The sequence below is a fragment of the Periophthalmus magnuspinnatus genome, chromosome 18, assembly GCF_009829125.3.
Source record: "Periophthalmus magnuspinnatus isolate fPerMag1 chromosome 18, fPerMag1.2.pri, whole genome shotgun sequence".
Lineage (NCBI taxonomy): Eukaryota > Metazoa > Chordata > Actinopteri > Gobiiformes > Gobiidae > Periophthalmus > Periophthalmus magnuspinnatus.
Window position 1 is genome coordinate 25,964,540 of NC_047143.1, and position 21,742 is coordinate 25,986,281.

The 21,742-nt window shown below is 41.8% G+C and overlaps 1 protein-coding gene across 1 annotated transcript in view; it reads right to left on the reverse strand.

Moving 5' to 3' along the window:
• LOC117385935 (pyruvate carboxylase, mitochondrial-like) overlaps nt 1–21,742 on the reverse strand; it is a 683,990-nt gene that overhangs the window by 550,467 nt on the left and 111,781 nt on the right. Inside the window, exon 10 of the mRNA XM_033983216.2 lies at nt 20,867–20,985. Within this exon, the coding sequence (XP_033839107.1) occupies nt 20,867–20,985 (119 nt within the window). The remainder of the gene's footprint in view (nt 1–20,866; nt 20,986–21,742) is intronic.

The window sequence follows — 21,742 nt, forward strand, 5'->3', positions numbered from 1 at the left end:
GCAGTTGTTTTACATGTTTTCCATTGTTTTACCCACGATACTAAACAGACTGACCAAACGACACGGAGCTCCTCTCAAAAACAAAAAGGGTTTAAAGACTGTGGTGGCTGCTTTGAACTTATTATAAGAGCATTGGATTAGAACTTATTTCTTCTTAAGTTAGAGTTGGTTTAGAGCCAGTTCCTATAGTGAGGTCAGGTCCGAGTGAGGTCAGGTCCTATTAAGGTCAGGTCCTAGTGGAGTCGGGTCCTACTAAGGTCAGGTCCTAGTGGGGTCAGGTCCTAGTGGGGTCAGGTCCGAGTGAGGTCAGGTCATACTAAGGTCAGGTCCTACTAAGGTCGGGTCCTAGTGGGGTCAGGTCTTACTAAGGTCAGGTTGGGGTTCTAGTTGGATCCTATTGTAGTTTGGTCCAAGTGAGGTCAGGTCCTAGTGAGGTCAGGTCCTAGTTGGGTCCTAGTGAGGTCAGGTCCAAGTGAGGTCAGGTCCAAGTGAGGTCAGGTCCTAGTGAGGTCAGGTCCTAGTGAGGTCAGGTCCTAGTGGGGTCAGGTCCGAGTGAGGTCAGGTCCTACTAAGATGAGGTCCTAGTGGGGTCAGGTCCTACTAAGGTTGGGTCCTACTAAGGTCAGGTCCTATTAAGGTCAGGTCCTAGTGGAGTCAGGTCCTAGTGTGGTCAGGTCCTACTAAGGTCGGGTCCTAGTGGGGTCAGGTCTTACTAAGGTCAGGTTGGTTCTAGTTGGGTCCTAGTGTAGTTTGGTCCTAGTGAGGTCGGGTCCCTCGTTGGGGTCCGGTCCTGCTTGGGTCCTGGCTCAGGTTCGGTCCAGCCCTGCCGTAAATACACTGCACCAAATGGAACCTAAACACATATTGACAGATTTTTTTAAAAACAGTTTTCATTCCTGGAGTCATTTGTTTAGTCTTTTTACTTTGAGAAACTTTGAGACTTCTTCCTTCTTGTTAAACTACTCTAAACTTACTGCTCATTACTCACTCTGCTCTCTCTGCTCCACCGGTTTTGCGACTGGCTTTAGATGAACCTCTTTATCTTCAGAACAGAACAGCTCTGTCGTTCTCGGTCTTCTGTAACTGTGCCAAAAGTGCGTCGCATTTTTACTCAAGAATCATTAGAGATTTGACCTCGGAGAGACACCAGGCCTTTGTGACGGGGCCGTCCAATGAGCTGAATTAGAAACATGATTACGATTAATGCTCCAATCAGTCACAAAAATGGCGTAATCAGAAAAAAAATCTATTCTAAATATTGCTGCTCATTCTGCCCGAAAACGACTAATCTACAGCGGCTTCACAATAACAATAAAGCCCAGCTGTGTCACTTTTTTAGCCAAAAACACTTCTTTTTTTTAAATTTTCCACTGAAAGAAGTAGAACAGCAACAACCTGAGTCTTCTTTACGTGAAACAGTGACCTTCTCGTCTCCACGGAAACATTGTAAACACTCACGGGTCACATTTTCATATCGTGTTTTTCCAACTTCAAGGCTCTCAATGTGCTTTTCCGTTTCTCTTGCCCAAGGACACAACAGTAAAATCCATTTGTAGGAGCTGGAATCACACCGCCAACCTGGATCTGACCGCGCAACCGATGACGTTTATGTCGAGAGCGGGATTTGAACCGGCGACCTTCGGATCAATGGACAAACGCAACCAACTGAGCTACTGTTTTCCGTGGACAATGTTCTGAGTTCCATAGATTAATGCTGTTGACGTGCCACCTTGAGAATGTTACGCAGTGTTGCTTTAACATTTGACAGTATAAATCAGGCGTAGCAAACATATTCTCACCAAAATGGCTGCTCTTCTTACTTTTTTGCTACTTGTTAATTAACTTTCTGTGTTTATTACTTATTCAAGTTACAAATACTGCATATGAATTTGTCTAGACGTAAAATACGGCTGTGTAACTGTGTATCTCCTGGTAAACTGACATTTTAAGACCATCAAACCTTTTAATTTACAATGTCGACGGCCAGATAAAATGATCTGGAGGGCCAAATTTGACCCGTGGGCCTTGCGTTTGACACATATGGTATAAATGATGATATAGTAGATTTGGTTTTAATCAGCTTTTCAACGCACAATCTTTACATCGATCATCAGGTTTGAGAGTCCGTGTCTTGGCTTGCCGTTCCTCCTCCTCCTCTTCCTCCTCTTCTTCTTCCTTCGCTCTAATCCCAGGGACAGCGCACCATATTTCTTCCACTTTGAAGTGCAGTTTGAACCAGTCGACCCTGATGGGATGCCACCTCAGGCTTATTGCACATCCTCTGACACACAAGCACAAGCAGTCCACTATCAGAGCTCCCTCGTCTCCTCTCATCCTTCGCTCCTCCCTAAGGCCATACTCCTCTTTCCTCCGTCCTTAGCTGACTCAGTCCTCCCTTTTCTTCACCTCCGTCCGTTCCTCCACCTCTCGTCTCCAGAGTGTAGACAACAAGCAGCTTGAGAAAATCCATTTATTGTATTTGTCTGATTACCAAGTCCATTTCTATAAGTCGTACCTTTTTAGACCAGTGAAGCAGCAGATGCAACGAAGATTAACTTTGCTGTCGTTTCGCAAAAATAAAAAATATAAGCTCCACTGTTTTGCTTTAGAGAGACAGGAGGAGGTTGGTCTGTGACGTCTGAAGCAACGTGAAAGTTCATATGTATAAAAACGTGTGGGGTAAATGAGTTACATCAGGAAGTGCGTCGTTTGCTGTGGAACGAGTGCGCGTGATATCGAATCTAAAAAGGAGGAACTGAGGAACAGCTGTTAAGTGGTTTTATCCATCGCTATTTTCCAATGAAGACGTCCAATTCTGTTTCAGCAGACTGTAAAATTAATAAACTGTGTGATTATTTTATCCTGGTCTTGAAATTAAAACTCATTTGGTTCGATAGTCTTTGGAGAACCTTTCGCGTAAACTCTTTTGTTCTCTTTTGGTTTGTTAATCTTGTCGAGATGCGTTTTGTAATGTATTTGAACATAGATGCGGCTCATAAATGCCACAAGGAACCACTAGGGGGCACCGCGAGTCACCTGGAGCACGTCTGACCACACCTGAGTCGGATTTATCATATTCTTACTTAGAAATGTATATCCTCTGTTCATCTCAGACTATTTAAACTTCCTGATTTGTACGCGTCCGGGTCTGACTTTGGGGGAGATGATGTTGGTTGTTCTGTTGGACCCATTTTGTGTTCTTCATCTCTGCTTCAACATTCCTTAATTCCTACAAAGAGTATTTTTCCACAACAGTTCTTCGGTGGGAGGATCCTGGTTTTCTCGACTTACAATAAGATGTCTGTGGACTAACACCGTCGTGAGAGCTGCTCGGGACACCAGTCTGCTGTTCATCTCAATCCCAAAGCTACTAACCGCTCCTTTGAAGATAGTAAAGTACACGTTTTAGCCAAAAAAAAGAAAAAAGAAAAAGAAATGGTTTGGGAGGGGAGTTAAAAGAAGCTATTTTTGTTAGGAAAGACAATCCATCTTTGAACAGAAATGGGGGCTTTCAAAATCATCTATTCCCCATCTACAACTCCATCCTCAGACCCAAAGGAAACAAAGGAAACAAAGAAAACAATAGGGCTAGCCAGGATGCTAATAGGTGTGAAATCACTCATTAGTGCAGGGGTGTCAAACTCATTTTCACCGAGGGCCACATCAGCAAAATGGCCGCCATCGAGGGCCAGATGTGACTGTGGCAGAGTAAATGTCACTAAATGTAACCGAATGTCATGTAAAATAAATGTAATTACCTTTTTAACTTGTTAAATAACGGTTTCTGTGATAAACTGACATTTTTTAAAGTGTGTATCTGGTCAGAACCTTCAGCTCTGCTTCAAATACGGTCTTTTACAGCCTTTTAATTATTGGACAATTTGTTGTTTTTCTTGCAGACTCACTTTTTCATACTTAGCTCCGTGTTTGGTGTCAAAATGTCGATGTAGATTGTACCGACTCCGCCTCATAACACAAAAAACACACAGGTTTTTCTCCTCAAAGCACAAACTTGTATTCACCTTCACTTTTCTTCCTGCCACGCCGACAATTTTCCTCTTCATGAACATTTTGTGATGATCATTTGCAAATATTTCTCTGGGAAAATCATTAGTTTATTGTCAGTGCAAACATTAAAGCAGCATCGACTTATTTTAAAATGACAGTCATGCCTTTTAATTTATCTTCGTGCAGCCACATAAAATGACGTGGCGGGCCGCATTTGGCTCCCGGGCCTTGAGTTTGACACATGTGCTTTAGAGGCTGTAAACAAAAGGTGTTTCGAGTGTCGTTAGCGCCTCCTTCAGACAGATATAAGGCAGTGTCCAGCAGGAATCTGACCAGAACTGAAGAAGTGTCTTGGACGAGCAGCCAAACATCTTCACTCCTACGACTTTTTGTCCAGTTGACAGATTTGACATTTGGCTTTTACCATTTCCAACAAGATATTTTGTCCAGTCCCACACACTGCATAGATTCCGTACGGTTTATTTATTGATGGCCATGTACAAATCTGTTTTACCGTTTGTATAAATCACTTCGGCGCAAAACTACGGAGGTGGCCGACTCGTCTCTCCAGCCTTCGCTCTTCCTCTCTTTCCGTCATCCGTCGCGTCTTTGTCACCTGCACTTCTGCGTCGCATTCGTCTTCTTCTCTCCATCTCCTCTCCCATCCGTGGCGTCCTCAACCTCCCCTCTGCCTTTCCCCTTCATCTTTCTGAGTCTTAATGAACACGTCCGCCCAGGTCCTCCTCCCAATCTGCTCCCTTCATACGCCGCCGCCGCCGAGTCTCCGTCATTACCTGCTCTGAGGTGCGGACAACGTGTGAAGTAATTGTGTCGCGTTTTCAAAGGCGACTTGATTAGCTTTGGCCCTGTCCTTATTAACTGTAACGTGCTAGCATGTTAGCGGAAAAGACAGGAAAGCTATGCGGGATATTAGTCAGTGTCATATTTGATACAGCGCTTAAGCCACGCCCACTTAGGGATTTTTCACTGGTGGTAATAGATCAGTAGGTTTACAATTACTTCTTTTGACAACAGCACAACGTAAACTACTAAACTAAACTAAACTTGGTCGTCTTGACTCAACAAACAATGGAACAGCGCCCTCTGCCTGTCAAATTCTCTCAGTTTTTAAGACTAGACTGAAAACCCACCTCTCCTCCCTGGTATTTAACACTTTTTCGACGGGATATACAGGTGTTTTACTGTTCTTTTCCCATCGTGTTATCTGTACATTTGAGTAGCTGAAGTTGTTTTAAATGTGCGACAGAAATAAACCAATTAAATTTTAGTACAAATCATATTTTAGTGAGTATGTGAATTACCGAAATTTCAAACTATTTCAATACTGGGAAAAAGACTTGATGCTCGATATCGATTTTGATTCCACAATAATGAAAAAAATACTCAAAAAGACCAACAAAGATCAACTCAAAACAACATTAGCCTAACGTATGCTAGTTCTGATAAAGGTCATGATCAAGATAAAACTGTTTATTTTTGTGTTTTTGCAGTATCAATACTTCTTCAAATCAAAATCGAGTTTCGAGACTAGTTTTAGTAGCGATTAGCATCTGATTTTTGATACTTTCGACAGCCTGAATAGCCAGTTATTCTTGTTTTTTGTCAGTACTACTTGGTGATTTGAAAGTTTTCCCTCAAAAATGACTTTAAATACTATAAAAAACAAGTGCGGATTTGTTCATTTAAGCTTTTTCCCTCCAAACAACAAAAAAAAAAACAAATATCAGGCAGCCAACAGAACAAACTGAATACCAAACTAGCTACTAAGCGCTAACAGAATTAGCAACTATAAACTTTGATGGTCTTTAAATTTGAAGACTGCTCCACTGGTGATCTCTTTAAATGTTAAAATGGCACTGAACTGAAGTGGTGCTTAGGCTTTTTATATTTAACAGCTTGATAAAATAAAACAATTAGAGAAAGGAAATCAAAAACATGAAATCCCGCGATACAAATTCCACTGAAATACTGGCAAAACTAGCAAGAACAAATAAGGTTTAAAGAAATCTCGCAAAACTACAGAATGTACAAAGTTTGCTCACGCATCAAAAAGTAAGATCTAATGGCGCAATGAAGATCAGAAGGGCATCTGGCTTAAAAAGTACAACCTGATTAACTCATAAAACAGCAAGAGCGGATACCACGTAAGCAAGAACCAAAAGTTGTAGTATTTGTAGTCGGAAAGTACCGGTATGTTCTAAAGCACAAAACATGGACGTCACCCGTAGCGTTCGGCTCCAGTCAAATGAAGCTCACAGTTTTCGAGGTGACTGGCGAATTTTTGGGGAATTCCGACCGCGGAAATCAACCAAAAAAGCTAATCCTGCAGTTGAAGGCATCTCCCTTTCAATCAAACCTGTTGCTAACGCTAACGGGAACGACCTCGGGGAAAGAAGACGCCTGATTTGTCTGTTTTTAACGTTCATATGTTCGGGAAATAAAAACCTCAGGATCACGTAGAGCGGGTTAACACGAACATTTAAGACCAGCAGTTACAGAGACAACGGGGCGGTTAGCGTGTTAGCTACGTCCATTTAAACACAGCTTATGAGCACATTGAGGTTGGCGTTCGCCGTTCGCTCCTTCACTACACCTCACTTTCTTACCTCACCACTTTCCCTCTCGCTCCTTTGATCGTTCGGACACTTGACTTTGACCGATTCGAGAGATGCCATTTTGTCAGCGCGCCAAACACAACCCTCTCACTAGCGCCTCCTACCTCTTTAAGACTCGTCGCGGTAATAGGCGTGTAGTGTCGTTGGCGTCGGCGCAGATTGAGCGGTCAAGGACAAGATGTTTTATGAAGAACTTAGACTTGGCACGGCATTTGAAGGGAAAAAAAACATGAAAAACACCGTAAAAGTACAAGGCATTGCAAAGTACACGGTTGACATTCAGATAAAATTCCAATTACATTTACGTTACGCTGAATAGTTGTTTTTCGCCACTTTGCATACTCGTTTTTTTTTGCTTACTGTACACACTTGTCCTCAGCTTTCACACTATTATGCCGACACCTCCAGTTTGAGAAATGATTTCCGGAGGCACTTACACACTGGGATAAAGCCTCGCACGGGAGCATTATTCAAATCCATATTCATCCGTCTTCCCGCTTTACACAATGGAGGCGCTCGCGAACAAACCCCCGTCGACGCATCCGACACAACACGAGACGCCGTCGGATCAGGGCGAGATATATTTTGTCTGGGAGGTGTAATTCTGTCTATTCCGTCTCCCGCCTCTGCATTCAACTCCAGACCTGCCTTTGAACTTCTCCTCGCAAGGTTCAAATTGTCCATAATTTAGCTGTAAACGATCTTTCCTGCTCGCGCCGCCTGGCTAGCTGCGGGGTGGCGGAGTGCAGCTAGCTTGCGTGTGTGTGTGTGTCTTTGATTGTAACGTGATGTAATTTTGCTCTTTGGATCCGTGTGTGCGACGGGGGGAAAGGCTCCATCCAAAACTTAGCTCCATGAACGGTCATTTTAAAAACTTTTCACAATAATCCAATTAGCAAATATTTGGTATTCGGAGTATCATCTTCGGCTAATATAGGCAGCGCTACTTTCTAAGCAGCAGGTAAATTGAACTGAAGAGCAGATAATGAAATCCAAACCGGCGTGGACTGTAGATTAGGTCTTAACCGGGACGGAGCCAACGTATTTTTTAAAAAACCAAAACAATTTAGAGTAGATCAGAACTGTAAGACTTGATAATGACCTTAAAGCTAATCAGGAAAGGTTCAGCTTTTTTTCAGTATCGATACGTCTAATGAGCGTCTAGTTTCAGGACTTTACCAATAAAACCAGAAGAAAAATGTAGTGTAATGTAGAGATGTCGATCGTGAAGTTAAACATACGCAGGGGAAGCGGGAAGATCATTTGGAGAACAGAAAAAGACACACTAGCAAACAAACGAGAGCAATAAAAGAAGCAAAGAAAAGAAGAAAATCTGACAAAACCACATCTTGGACTGGAAACAAGGCCAGGGAAATCTGTGCTGAAGGAAATAAACACCAGCGCTGGATCTGAGAGGCTACGGAAGTCCGCGAACGAGGTCCAAGGAGCATGAACCGGGACGAGGGAGCATACAGCTTATCGCACACCTGGGATGCGGTCCCGGAGAAGGCGTCAGACGCTAGAGGGCGCACGTTTCTGCTACGTTGACTGTAAAAGTAAGTAAAGCAGCATGAGTACACTTTGCTATCACTACACCATCACGTGACGCTTTTAAATAAGTAACTGAAACGTGTAAAGCGGGTAAACAATCGCTCATGTCCGACTAAATGAATCGCTAATTCCAAGAGTCGATCAGGATAACAACTTTTTGACAATCCAATTCCAGCACATTCAGGCAAAGGATTAACAGAAACTAAAGTAACGAGATTAAAGTAAATTCAAACTAGGGACAAAAGTATTTCAGGTGGTACAGTCCAGTTACTCTGATCTTCAAAGCGGCTTACATGGCTAAATTTAATAATGCAATGAAAAGCCAATAAAGTCCAATAAAAGTATCTGCAGATATTTATATGAAAAGCCATTAACAGAACTTTTTTGTGTAATAAAAACATAATTCTCTTTACTCAAGATATCCAAAATGGTGCCATTACATTAAACTCAACAAATTAGGTCAATAGGATAAGGCCTTTACATAACAGAGCATAAATCCACATTTACAAAACATAATTATTCACAAAGTGTTAGTTTTAAATCATACGGTTTAAACACAGAGCTGACCAGGCCTGAAACTATCATACATTTACAATTTTGATGTATCTCTGAAGAAAATATAAACGATAAACGATATTGAACCCGATTTATGCCACTGACACGACAAACTCAAGTAAAATTATCTCTAAATAAACAATTCTAAATAAACAATATGGCTCAAAAACATGAACTCTAATAAGTAAACGGCAGAATTAAACACTTTGGTTGTTAGTTTTATGTCTATAACGAGTCACAGAAAGTGTTTGTTCAACCTCTAAAACTCAAATCTTATTGTAAAACCAGAAAAATACCAAAAAGTTCCCGACTGGCACCAAGAAAAAGTCCCTAAAAATGCGTGTTCCATCAAACAAACTGAACTAAGACTGATTATCATGACGGGCTCAGGCTTCACTATTACAGATCCACTGATACGGGTTTTTCCATCACGATGTCCATTTGTAAGACTCCAGACCAACCCGATGGCCGATAAGCTCTGCCAATAACCTCAGGCTGAATCTAGATTATTCTCCCTGATCATGTCATTTGAATCTCGTATAAACTCGTCCATAGCCTGTTTTTTAATACAATCTTGATAAGAAAACGGGGGAGTAATTTCGTGCAGGGTCTTCCCACGTAAAGGTCCGATATTACATCAAATTGACTCTTGTGAGACGTTATGATTAAGGATGTGCAAAAATATCTAAATATCATATCATGGGGTGCTGTATAGATATTTTTTTGTATATTTTACCAAATTATTCCGTCACAGCGCAATTGTGTGGCTTGTTTAGACGAAAGAAACTCATTTATGCAGAATATTTGACATTTGCTTCACTGTTTTGATGATTAAAACAGGTTTATTTCATATTAGTTTAGGTTTAACTGAGTCTTTTAGCCTCATATTTGTGTTTTATTCGATATGTTTGATCCTTCAGAGACATTAAACTGCACATGTCTCTGTGTTTATGTAAATGTGGAGCTCGTACAAACTGTGGATGAATTAAACTGACCAATCAAACAGTCTGATGTGTTTTTGTAGTTCGCAAAAAGCACGAAAGAAAACGCACTCCGTCATGTTCATCCATCTTTAGTAAACGTCAGATAAATGCACCATTGATGTTGATTTTTTGTGAACATGGGGTTGATCATTTAGAGCACGTGTCAAACTCAAGGCCCGTGGGTCAAATGCGGCCCGCCATGTCATTTTATGTGGCCGTGACAAAGTAAATTAAAAGGTACGACTGTCTTAAAATGTCAGTTCAACATTAGAGACACAGTTACAGACATTTTTTCATATCTATGCAAATCCAGATGCAATATTTCTAACTTGAATAAGTAATAAATATAGAAACGGTTAATTAACAAGATTAAAATGTAGTGACGTTTATCTTACAGTTACATCAGGTTCTTCGAGAGCAGCCATTTTGTTGATGTGGCTCTCGGTGAAAATGAGTTTGACGCCGCTGATTTAAACACGATCGCCTGGATTTTTCACTGAACAGTATCGAATTGATTTGAAATATATCGTCTTGAATCGAGATATGTATCGTATCGCTGCGTATACCCAGCCTTAGTTATGTCGTTTCCTCCTCAAAAACAGACCTGGAGCTGACCTGTTTTGTTTCATTCACGCACGTTTGAGTAACACTCCACAGCCCGAAACGCTCCGTTCCACCTTGTGATGTCACGAAGTGGTAGTTTTCAATTTCACATCTACCTTTTTGTTCAGTAGAGATCCGTCAATTCCAGCTCGGAAATGATCCAAACGATTCTAGAAACGAAGGCAAACACCTCAGAGACACGACGTCTGGTGTACAGCGAAGGGCCGGTAGCTGATACGCTAAAAAAAAGTACAAATACGAGCCAACGGTATTTAGCTAATTTAACGTACAGCAAATAAAATCAGAACCAACCAGGTGTTTAACAAGTCGACGCCATAAACACGGATATTGAGCCAGGTTCAAACGCAGCCGTCTGTAAAGCCTCGATACGACTCGTCTGAACAGGTTTTCTGAGGACGAGACGAAATTTTGGATCAAAGCCACAATTTGAAGCGTTCTCATTCCATCTTTTTGTTGCCAATAGTGTTTTTCTTGGCAGGCTACAAAAGATATCTAATACTGCTTTTAACCCACATGAACAAGAATAATGCCCCACTTTGGAAAATGGTGATGCGTCTCCACGGAAAATCGATGTCGTATTGAAAACCTTCATCCTTTCAGTCTTCTAAATTAAGCCCCGCGTGTTATTTAGCAAAAAACTAGCTCCGCCCGGTGTACGCAAATGACAAACGTGGCGCGGCGTGAGATTAACGATTAAATGTCACGTTCGACTCGTTCTGGGGCGAGGGCCCGGCGTTGGCGACAAGTATGGATTGAATTAATAGCGTAAAATGGCGCGAGTATTACACAAACTGCAGTATAAATCACCAGCTCGTGTTTTCAGGGTTTACTTACGCTAATCGCAGCTGTAACGGTTCGGCAGATTTACACGAGCGCCGACGCTTTGTTTACGACGAGCGCCTCCACCGAGCGACCTGTGGTGATGTCATTGACCTTCTGTCTCTCGGGATTTGGAAACTGTGTGGACGCTGTCGAGGTTTAGACGAACTGTTTTGGTCCGAAGCCGCGACAAAACGACACTTTCACGGTTTGGGATTTATTTCGTTTTCTTAAATTAAACACTTCTGGTTCCGTCGTGTGGTTAAGTTTAAGTTCAAACGCCACTTACGCAGAGTTTGATGATGAAATAAACTTTGATATCGCCGTGCGTCCATTTATTCTTCATGATAATATTGTTGCTATAGTACCAATCAATTCATTTAATTACTTTATTATATATTTTTTGAGCAAATACACTCAAAACATGAATGTATAAAATAGGAAAATCAGTAAAGGTGCGTTTAACTTTTGGTGGAAGGTCGGACATCTGCTCGTTTCCCTGGAAATGTTACAGCTTTGCAATGTTCCAAATATGGCATTAAACTGATCTAACACGTATTTATTCAACTGTAAAGTTTGTTATTCGGAAAAAGAAGCACGCAGTTTGAAGACGAAAATAACCGTCATGTATTTAGGAAAGTAAATATTCAGAATACTGCCAAATAAAAGTAAATGTACAGGAAAACACATTTCAAAACACTAAAAAACGAGAATCAGACGAGGAGAATCAGGCGATATTTTAAATCTCCTAGCATAAAAACCGCAGCGGGATTATGGCGGCGAAGAGACGGCACACCACAAGCTAAACGTTGTGAGATCTGTGTAAATCCTCAGTCGTCCAGGTCTGATCTATAAAACAAAGTTCAAATCTGTCAACTGGACTCACTCCTCCAACGATTTGTCCGGTCCACAGATTTAAACTTCCAGCTTTCGCTATAAAAAATTGCGAGCTAACAAAGCTAACGCACCGACGACACTAAAACGACTCGCTCCGAGACACCAGAGATCAGGGAATTGCACTTCGGCGTTAAATGTGGCGCAGTCGTTCAGATAAATGCGTTTAAGTCGTAGAAGAGATAAGAGATAAACGACACAGGAAGTAGAGTCGCTATCGCTAATCTGCAGCAGCGTCAGCCCGATCCATCAGACGCGCGCGAGCATCGACTTTTGTCCTTTTTACTTTTTAAACAACGCCTCAAACCGCGGACTGGGTCATTACTTGCGGAGGACACATCGTAATGAAGAATATGGACGAGAACGCTGCAGTTTCGCTTTACGACGTCGTCTTTAAATAATTTACGCCGTTTCTTTGAGTGTGTGTCCCGCGCGTCTGTATCCGTCACTCCGCCCGCTCAGTTTTATTGGGTGTTGCCGTGGTTACGATACGACAGAGCATCTTGGGGAGAAGTAGACCGCGTCCTAAATGGGTCAGATCGTCCTGCGGCGAGCGGCGGCTGACGACTGTACCTCTTTTGTTGTATAAACGTGTTCGTAAACGCGGCCCGGTCGGAGCTATCTCGCCCGCCGCACCTGGACGTTCTTCTATTTGGGCCACAGTTAATTAGTCTAAAATGACCGCGCTCCATCTTCATCAGGAACAGAAAGAGCCACAAAGGAAGAAGACGGGACCGAACAGGGGATGGCATTAATGAACGGAGAGTTTGACAAACGAGGGGAGTCTACGGGGGGCGTGAGACATGAGGTGAATTAAAAGAGAGAGAGGGACCAAAAGAGAGTGGGAGACTAAGAGAAAGTGTTATGGGCAAAGAGAGACAAAGACTGAGAGAGAGAGACTAAGAGAGCAAGGGAGAAAAAGAGAGAGGGACCAAAAGAGAGAGGGAGACTGAGAGAAAGCGTTAGGGGCAAAGAGAGACAAAGAGACCAAGAGAGAGAGAGACTAAGGGAGCAAGAGAGAGATTAAGAGAAAGAGACAGAGACTGAGAGAGCCTACAAGAGAGAGGGAGAAAAAGACAGAGGGGGACCGAGAGAGAGAGAGAGAGAGACAAAGACAGAGAGAGAGAGACCAAGAGAAATAGTCAGAGACAGAGAGAGGGAGAAAGAGACAGGGAGAGAGGGACCAAAAGAGAGAGAGAATAAGAGAAAGAGTCAGAGACTAAGAGACCGAGAGAGACTACAAGAAAGAGGGAGAAAAAGACAGAGGGACCAAATAAGAGAGAGAGAAAGAGGGACAAAGAGAGACAAAGAGAGAGAGAGACTAAGAGAAAGAGTCAGAGACAAAGAGAAACAGAGAGAGACAAAGAGACAGAGAGAGAGAGAGAAAGAGACCGGGAAGAGAGGGACCAAAAGAGAGAGAGATTAAGAGAAAGAGTCAGACAAAGACAGAGAACGAGACCGAGGGAGAGAGAGCGACTAAGAGAGAGGGAGAAAGAGACAGAGAGACCAAAAGAGAGAGAGAGGGAGACCAGGAGAGAGAAGGAGGGACCAAAAGAGAGAGATTAAGAGAAAGAGGGAGAAAGAGTCAGAGAGAGACAAAGAGACAGAGAAAACAAAAAACAGATTAGGAGAAAGAGGGACATAGAGTCAGAGAAAGAGAAGAGAAAGAGGGATAAAGTCAGAGTGAGACAAAGAGACAGAGAAAATAAGAGAAAGGGTCAGAAACAAAGACAAAAAAACAGATTAGGAGAAAGAGGGACATAGAGTCAGAGGCAGAGAGAGAGAGAAAGAGAAGAGAAAGAGGGAGAAAGTCAGAGAGAGAGGGAGAAAGTCAGAGAGAGAGGGGAAAAAAAGTAAGAACAGAGGTGGACAGAGAGAGACCGAGAGAGACGGGGGAAGAAGAGAGACCGACCAAGAGAGGGAGAGAGAGAGAAAGAAAGAGAGCGAGACAGAGAGGGAGAGACCAAGAACGAGACGGAAAGAAAGAAAGGGACAGACACCAAGACAGAGGAAGAGAGAGAGAGAAATCGAGACAAAAGAGAAAAAAACTGTAGAAGAGAACCAGAAAAGAAAAAAAAGGAGAAACAGTGAGTGGAACAGATAAACGAGGAACAAATGAATAATCACAAAATGTTTAGGATTGAATCGATACAGATCAGATTTTTCATCCATAAAGACAAAACAAAGACACAAACGTCCTGGAAATAGACAACAGTTTTATTTGTGACACTAAACAAACATAAATCTAACCGTCGTGTTAAATGTGGCTCTTTCTGTTCTTTAGTTTGAAGCTTTGACACTTTTTATAGACGATAAACTCCATATTCTAACTTTATGTATCGTCAAAAAAAACAAACCTGCCCAGCTCCAGTTTTTCTTCTGGCACATTTCAGACAAAGCCGCTGTGTGTCCTCCATTTTACATTTGTCACTGATCCGTTTCTTTTGTCTCAGTCCTTTTTCCTGCTCATCTTTTCTTGGCTCTTGTTTCACTCTGGATAATAAAATCCCGACTCTACATCTCTGCCTTTGATTCTCTCTCAATGTTGAACTTGGACCAGTTTTTTTTGCAGCTTCAGCGATTTTTCCCGCCCAATTTCCCAGACGCAGGTTTCACAGCCTCAGAGCCCCAGACCGGCCGAGGTACTGAGGCGGGGTACTGCGCCCGGGGTACTGCGCCCGGGGTACTGCGCCCGGGGTACTGCACCCGGGGTACTGCACCCGGGGTACTGCACCCGGGGTACTGCGCCGGGGTACTGCGCCCGAGGTACTGCGCCGACTCAACCAAATGTCAACTACAGGTTGTGCTGCTAGTACAGGTACAGCTACTGCTACTACTACTACAAGTAATGCTACATATACTGCTACTGCTACGACTACTACTGCTACTACAGCCACTACTACAAATACTGCTACTACAGATACTGCTACAGATGCTGCTACTACAGCCACAGCTACTACTACAACCACTACTACTGCTACAGTCACTACAACAGCTACTACTACAGCAGGTACTGCTACTACAACTATTGCTACTACTACTACAGGTAATGCTACTGCTAAATCTACAACTGTTACTACTACGGCAATGAATGATACTGCTACTACAGCCACAGCTACTACTGCTACTACTACAACAACAACAGGTACTGCTACTGACACTATAGCCACTACAGCTACTGCCACTACTACTCGTACTACTACCACTACTAGAGCCACTGCTACTGACACTACTACAGCAACTACTACTGCTACTACTATAGCTACCATTATTACTGCTACTACAACAATTACTACTCCTACTGCATCGCTCCTGCAGCAGTTACACAGAGAGGGGGCACAGTTTTTCAATGTAAAGTGAACTGGAACCAGAGTCGATGGAGCAGGAAGTGCACCGGTGATCACTTCCTGTTTGTAACGCGGCGGCTAACAGGTTAGCAACGTCCATTTATATAAACAGTCTGTGGTTATGACATAATCGTAAACACAAACACCAGCCACAGTTTAAAACGCTGCAAAACGAGTCGATTAAATAAACCGTAAAGTTCTACACAAGTGATTTTTGTACTTTTGAGGTAAATTGAACCGACACTTTTTGAGCGACACTCGAGAACAATCAAAACATTTACAGACAGGTTTTTGTACAAAGCAAAAACTGCACAAATATCATCTTATTGTGACGATTTCCATATTCCACCTACAAGATAAAGTCTGAAATCACCTCATTTGGACATAAACACGTACAAGTACTGCACTGACACCAGGAAGTACACATTTAAAAGAGTGAGGCCAATGGGAAAAGCCTCTAATTAAAGTAAATGAGTTCATAAAGAGCCACTTCACACCTCAGACCCGGAGAGTTTATATTATATTTATATGTGACACCATTTCAGGAGACGATCCCCGACGCGTTAAAATGTTCAGTCAGCGCGAATACACGTTAAACACACGTTAAAAACACGTTAAAAACACGTCAAAAACACAGATTTATGATAAAGAAAAGACAAATATAAACTGAATATTCATCTACAACGTCACAACAAAGCGCCGTGGAGCTGATGGCGCCCCCTGTGGACAGACGCACGTCACACTTGTACCAAAATAACTACCACACCAGAGCAAAGAAGTACTCGAGTAAAAGTATCTCATGAAAAAAAAACAAAAAAAACATCTACATAAGTATTACAGTATTTGTTTAAAAATGTACCTAGAAGTACTTTGAGCAGCTGAAGTTGTATTTTAAATGTGTCAAATTGTTTAAAAATTGGACTGAATCGAATACAAAAGTAAAAGTATCCGTTGAAAAAAAGAAAAAGTATTAAAGTATCTGCTGAAGTATTAAAGTACTTGTTTAAAAATGCACTTAGAGTTGTTGTTGTTGTTTTTGTTAAGTACTTTGATAAATATGCCAAAAAAAAAAAAAAAAAAAAAAAAATGAATCAAATAAAGTAAAAGTATCCCCTGGAAAAAAAAAAAAAAAAACAAGTATTAAAGTATCTCCTGAAGTATTAAAGTACTCGTTTAAAGAGTTGTTGTTTGTGAAGCACTTTGAGCAGCTTCAGTAAAATACGGCAAATAAAAAAAATAATTGAATTGAATAAAAAAGTCAAAGTATTTCACAGGTTTTGAGATCGAATAAAGTTTTTTTAGTTTGTGTTGACTTTGATACAAATTTGTGCTGAATTTTGTTCAAAAGAAAATGAATCAATCGTTTTTTTCCCCGCTGTTTTTGTTTGTTGAAACTAAATGTGTCCAAAATAAAACCTTTTCAAAGTATAATAAAAAACACGGGAACATTTAACACCAGATGAAATGACGGCCAAGGACGAGACGGACGGAAAGAAAAAGGAAAACACTTCAAGAAAAAGCCAAACTGGACACGTTGGTGACGCAGTCGCACTTTAATAATCTGGTAAAGAAGTTTTACACGAAAAACCTGCTCCTGTTTTTAACGTTTGATATGGACTCGTTTACTCGTTTATTTTGTGCGTTTTTCTGCTTTTGTTGCATTTTAAACAGGACGTCCCAAGTTCTGTCGTTGGATAAATAAAGAAAAATAAATAAAGAAGTGATCAGTAACAGCGGCACTAAAAACATTTGCACGAGTTTAAAAATAACATTTGTATTTCTTGATGTTGAAGTTTCCCAGAGAAACGAAAGTTTTGCCTCGACGAGTGTTAAACGTGAGGAAAGTGCGTCGTCTCGTTTAGACTCGGAGACGCTCGGCAAAAAGGCAAAAACACACACAAAACACACACAAAACACACGACACGATGAAACACACAAATCTCAAAGCTCCGCGCACACGGCTCATACACCTGTCAATCAAAGCTCGGGGGGTTGTCGTCCCGTTGCCGTGGAAACAGGTACAATTTTTTCACCGTTCGTTTACTCGGCGGCGAAAACGCCCGTGTTTTAGGCGTCTTAGTTTGTTTGTCGTAAACTCGTTAATCGTGTTAATTATGTTTTGGATCAGTCCATCAACGTGCAGCTTCTGACGACACGGAGGAAAAAAAGAGTGAAATGAAAGACTGAAAAAGACTGGAAGAATAAAGAGGCGATAATAAAGATCAGCCATGAAGCTCAGGTTCTACGAGTGAATGTCCTTCTGACGCCTGGAACTTCTTCTGATTCTTCTCCTGTTTCTAATTCTTCTGATTCCTAATTGTGTGATTCCTTTTCTCCTGATTCTCCTGATTCTCATCTCTGATTCTCGTGGTGTCACATGAGCAGAATCAGTTTGTCAGTTTCACTTTTCTTCTTGTATTTTTGTCTTTGCCACATCAGCCTCTTTTTTCCATTATTCCCTCGTCAAAAGCAGCACAGGTGTGACCAGAGTACTCAGATTACTCAGAGTACTCAGATTACTCAGAGTACTCAGATTACTCACACCAGATGGAAGTGTTTACGAGACTTTAAATAATCAGACAATTCCAGAAATCAGATCATGTCTCGATCATGAAGAGTGAACAAAGCCTGTGTTTACGCTGTCGCCGTGTTAGCGCTGTCGCCGTGTTTACGCTGTCGCCGTGTTAGCGCTGTCGCCGTGTTAGCGCTGTCGCCGTGTTAGCGCTGTTGCCGTGCTAACGCTGTCATTTACTAATACTTTTAAGTACATTTTTAAACGTAAAGTACTTGACTTTTTTCCCATGTTTTTACTTTTGAGATTTTTTTTGCTCCAGTATCGATTTTTTTTATTAAGTAATGAAAACTTCTGTCACTGCTGATCAAAACTACGCAGAGTTTGATGCTCAAACCGTAATTGTCATTTGACAGTGACAAAATCTTGAAAAAACAGATGTAAAAAATGTGGAATTGAAGGTGAAAAAGAACCAACGCTAATATCAAATCTCCAACATTGTGGCCTTTGAGTAGAAGCTACGATCAAAAAAGTCAAGAGGGGGGACAAAGGGGTCTGTTGTCCCGGGCCCCAGGGTCTTAGGGGCCCAGAATTGAACCCCCGTCCGATTCATTTTTATTACAGGGGGCCCATGTGGGACACTTCTTGCCCTGGGCCCTCAAATTTCTGTTGACGGGCCTGGTTAGTATACTGTTTGAACTCATCCACCGTGTTAGCGCTGTCGCCGTGTTAGCGCTGTCGCCGTGTTAGCGCTGTCGCCATGTTAGCGCTGTCTCCGTGTTAGCGCTGTCGCCAACTGCTCCGTAGTTATTTTACCAAGTTCAGTGTCCACTCCGAAGGCTAAATGACGCTAACACAGAGCTAACACAAACGTATTTTCCATCATTATTAGCGTGTTTCAAGTGTCCGCAGAGCCACCGTCTGCATTTAAACTTCTGAGCGTTAGCGTTAGCATTAGCCATAACCGTCAACAGCGTCAGCGCTCGCGTTTACAGCTCCTCATTCTGAAAATAAAGAGCGGTATCGGATCGGTGAGTCGGTCTGAGTACTCACAGTATCGGAAAACAACCCTAACCGATCAAAACAAACGTGTCTTACGCGTTCGTTTCCCGGCGGTTCGGCCTCACAGCAGCACGCCGTCGCCTCTCTACATTCTATTTTCGTCTGTTTTTATTGTCCTTGGGTTCACACTTTCCGTCGTTGTGCAGCTCATGACCTCATCATTCAGCGCCTCTCTCCGGTGATCCCACCTGCTCGTGTCGGCCCCACAGTCTGCGACGTTAGCGCTCGACCTTATCCCACCGTGACCGAGACTACTGTCGTTATATATATGTGTGTGTGTATGTGTGTGTGTGCGCTTTAATCCACCGTAACCATTTTAAAACCGGTTCAAATATGTCATCAAGATGTAATAAATAATAAAGTACGCAATCTAATCTCACTTCTTGGGCGTCAGAAGCTTAAAGACGTACAGTAGTAGTAGTAGTAGTAGTAGTAGTAGTAGTAGTAGTAGTAGTAGTAGTAGTAGCTGAAGAAAATGTAAAATTATCAATATTTAACGCGCTCGGAAAACTCATTCAACTGTCAAACTGGATTTATAAAGAGTTTTACAGACACACATTTTGTTCCGTGCTGTTAAAGTGAGCAGCTAAAGTGGCGCGCGGGGCTAGCGTACTCCATTTCTGATCCGTGTTGGTGGTGAGGAGTACCACGATGGAGGAGTACCACGATGGAGGAGTAGCTCGTGTGAAACTCCAGACCGGTGCTGCGTTTGCTTCTTTGGGGTTGAACTTTACATCAAAACCGTTGGTGGAGCCTAACGAAGTACAAATAGTGAAGTACTGCACTTATGTAACAAAAAAACAAAAAAATGTAGGTATCTGTACTTCATTCTGAAAGTGATAGTTTTTACTTTTACTACACTACACTTCAGAGCAGTTATCTGTACTTTCTACTCCACTACATTGTTGAACAGGACTGAAAAGTAAAAGTATTTGTGTTGTCGTTTACATCTGAAGTTGTACTAAATCTCAAAATCTGCATGAAATACTTCTACTTTTTACTCCAAGTACGTTTTTAAATGAGTACTTTAATACTTTTACTTTTTTTTTTTCATGTTTTTACTTTGATTTGACTTAAGTATCTATACTTTTAATCAAGTAACAAAACGTAGTACTTCTTCCACCAAATAATCAAAACTATGAAAAGTTTGATGCTTAAACGTAATTTTGTTGTTTTTTCTGCAAATGACAAAATCTTGAAAAAAAAAAACTGATGTAAAAATGTGGAATTGAAGGTGAACAAATGAGTCGACACAGGAGGATAAAATGGTCTGTTGTCCCGGGCCCCTAGAGTCTTAGGGGCCGAGAATCAGACCCTCATGTTAATCATTTCTATCACAGAGGGGCCCGTGTGTGGTTTTTTACCTCGGGCCTCCAAATTTCTGTCAACGGGCCTGGGTCCTTTGAGTAGAAGTTAGGATCAAATGAGTCAACATGAGGACAAAGAGGTCTGTGGTCGCGGGTTCCAGGGTCTTAGGGGCCCAGAATTAGACCATTATGTTATTAATTTATTTTACAGGGGGGCCCATATGAGACTTCTTGGCCCGGGCCCCCAAATTTCTGTCAACGGGCCTGGGACTTTTGAGTAGAAGTTAGGATCAAATGAGTCAACAGGAGGACAAAGAGGTCTGTGGTCCCGTGTTCCAGAGTCTTAGGGGCCCAGATTAGACCCTCTTCCCATTCATTTATATTACAGGGGGGGCCCATGTGAGGCGTCTTGCCCCGGGCCCCCAAATTTCTGCCAACGGCCCTGGTTCGGATACTGTTTGAACTCATCCACAGTGCGCAAACGTGAAGTAAAACTGAACTTTTCTCACACAAAAATCTCACTTTTGTCAATAAAAAAAAAACCCAACTGATTAAAAAAAAGCCTTACTCTGTGATTTCTTCGGTTACCGTGTGCTCCACCTGCAGCCTGGAGTTCACCTCGATGAAGTAATGGTTGTCGTGTTTGTCCACCAAAAACTCCACGGTGCCCGCGTTCTCATAGCCGACCTGCAAAAGCACAACAAAAACAGTTACAGCGCTGCGTTAAAACCCGTTCGACAACTTCAAACGCCGCCATTTTGAGGACTTTCGACCCGCTCACAAGTTAAATCCACGTCGTCCGGAAAGATGATGAAAAAGTTTGGAGCGTTGACACAGCAATTAATAATTCAAAATCAAATATTGTAGTTTCGGAATGGTCAACAGTCCTCAAAATGGCGGCGTACAACGGAAAAGCTGTAATCCACAAGTTTTTTTGTGTGTGTCAAATCGCTACGGCAACAGTCCCGATTGGCCACGACTCTGTAGCTCATGAATCGTTTAGAATTAGCATTTTTATAGCACAGAGGAGACGTTTTGACACAGTTTCAGGGTGAGTAAAAAAAAAAAAAGAAAAAAAAAAAGAAAAAAAAGGACTGTTGCCATGGCAATTATCAATTTAAAACAAAATATTATAAGCCTTATATCTTTCGAATGGGAAAAAGTTCTTATACCGGACAGAAAGCTTAAAACTCATGAATATGTAGATGAAACAAAAACTGCAGAACATCTTTTTTTTTTTCTTACTATTAAAAAGTTAAATAAAATGGTGGATTTATTCAAGCCCAGCAGCTTAAAGAGGGATCCAGCTTTTATGTTCCGATACTTTTTCCGATACTTTATGTCGATACTTTGGCTTTATGTGTCGGCCGATCCTCGATATCAACCGATATGACGGAAAATAAAATGTGCTTCCTTTAAAACGGTCAAAATGAGTGTGATTTGG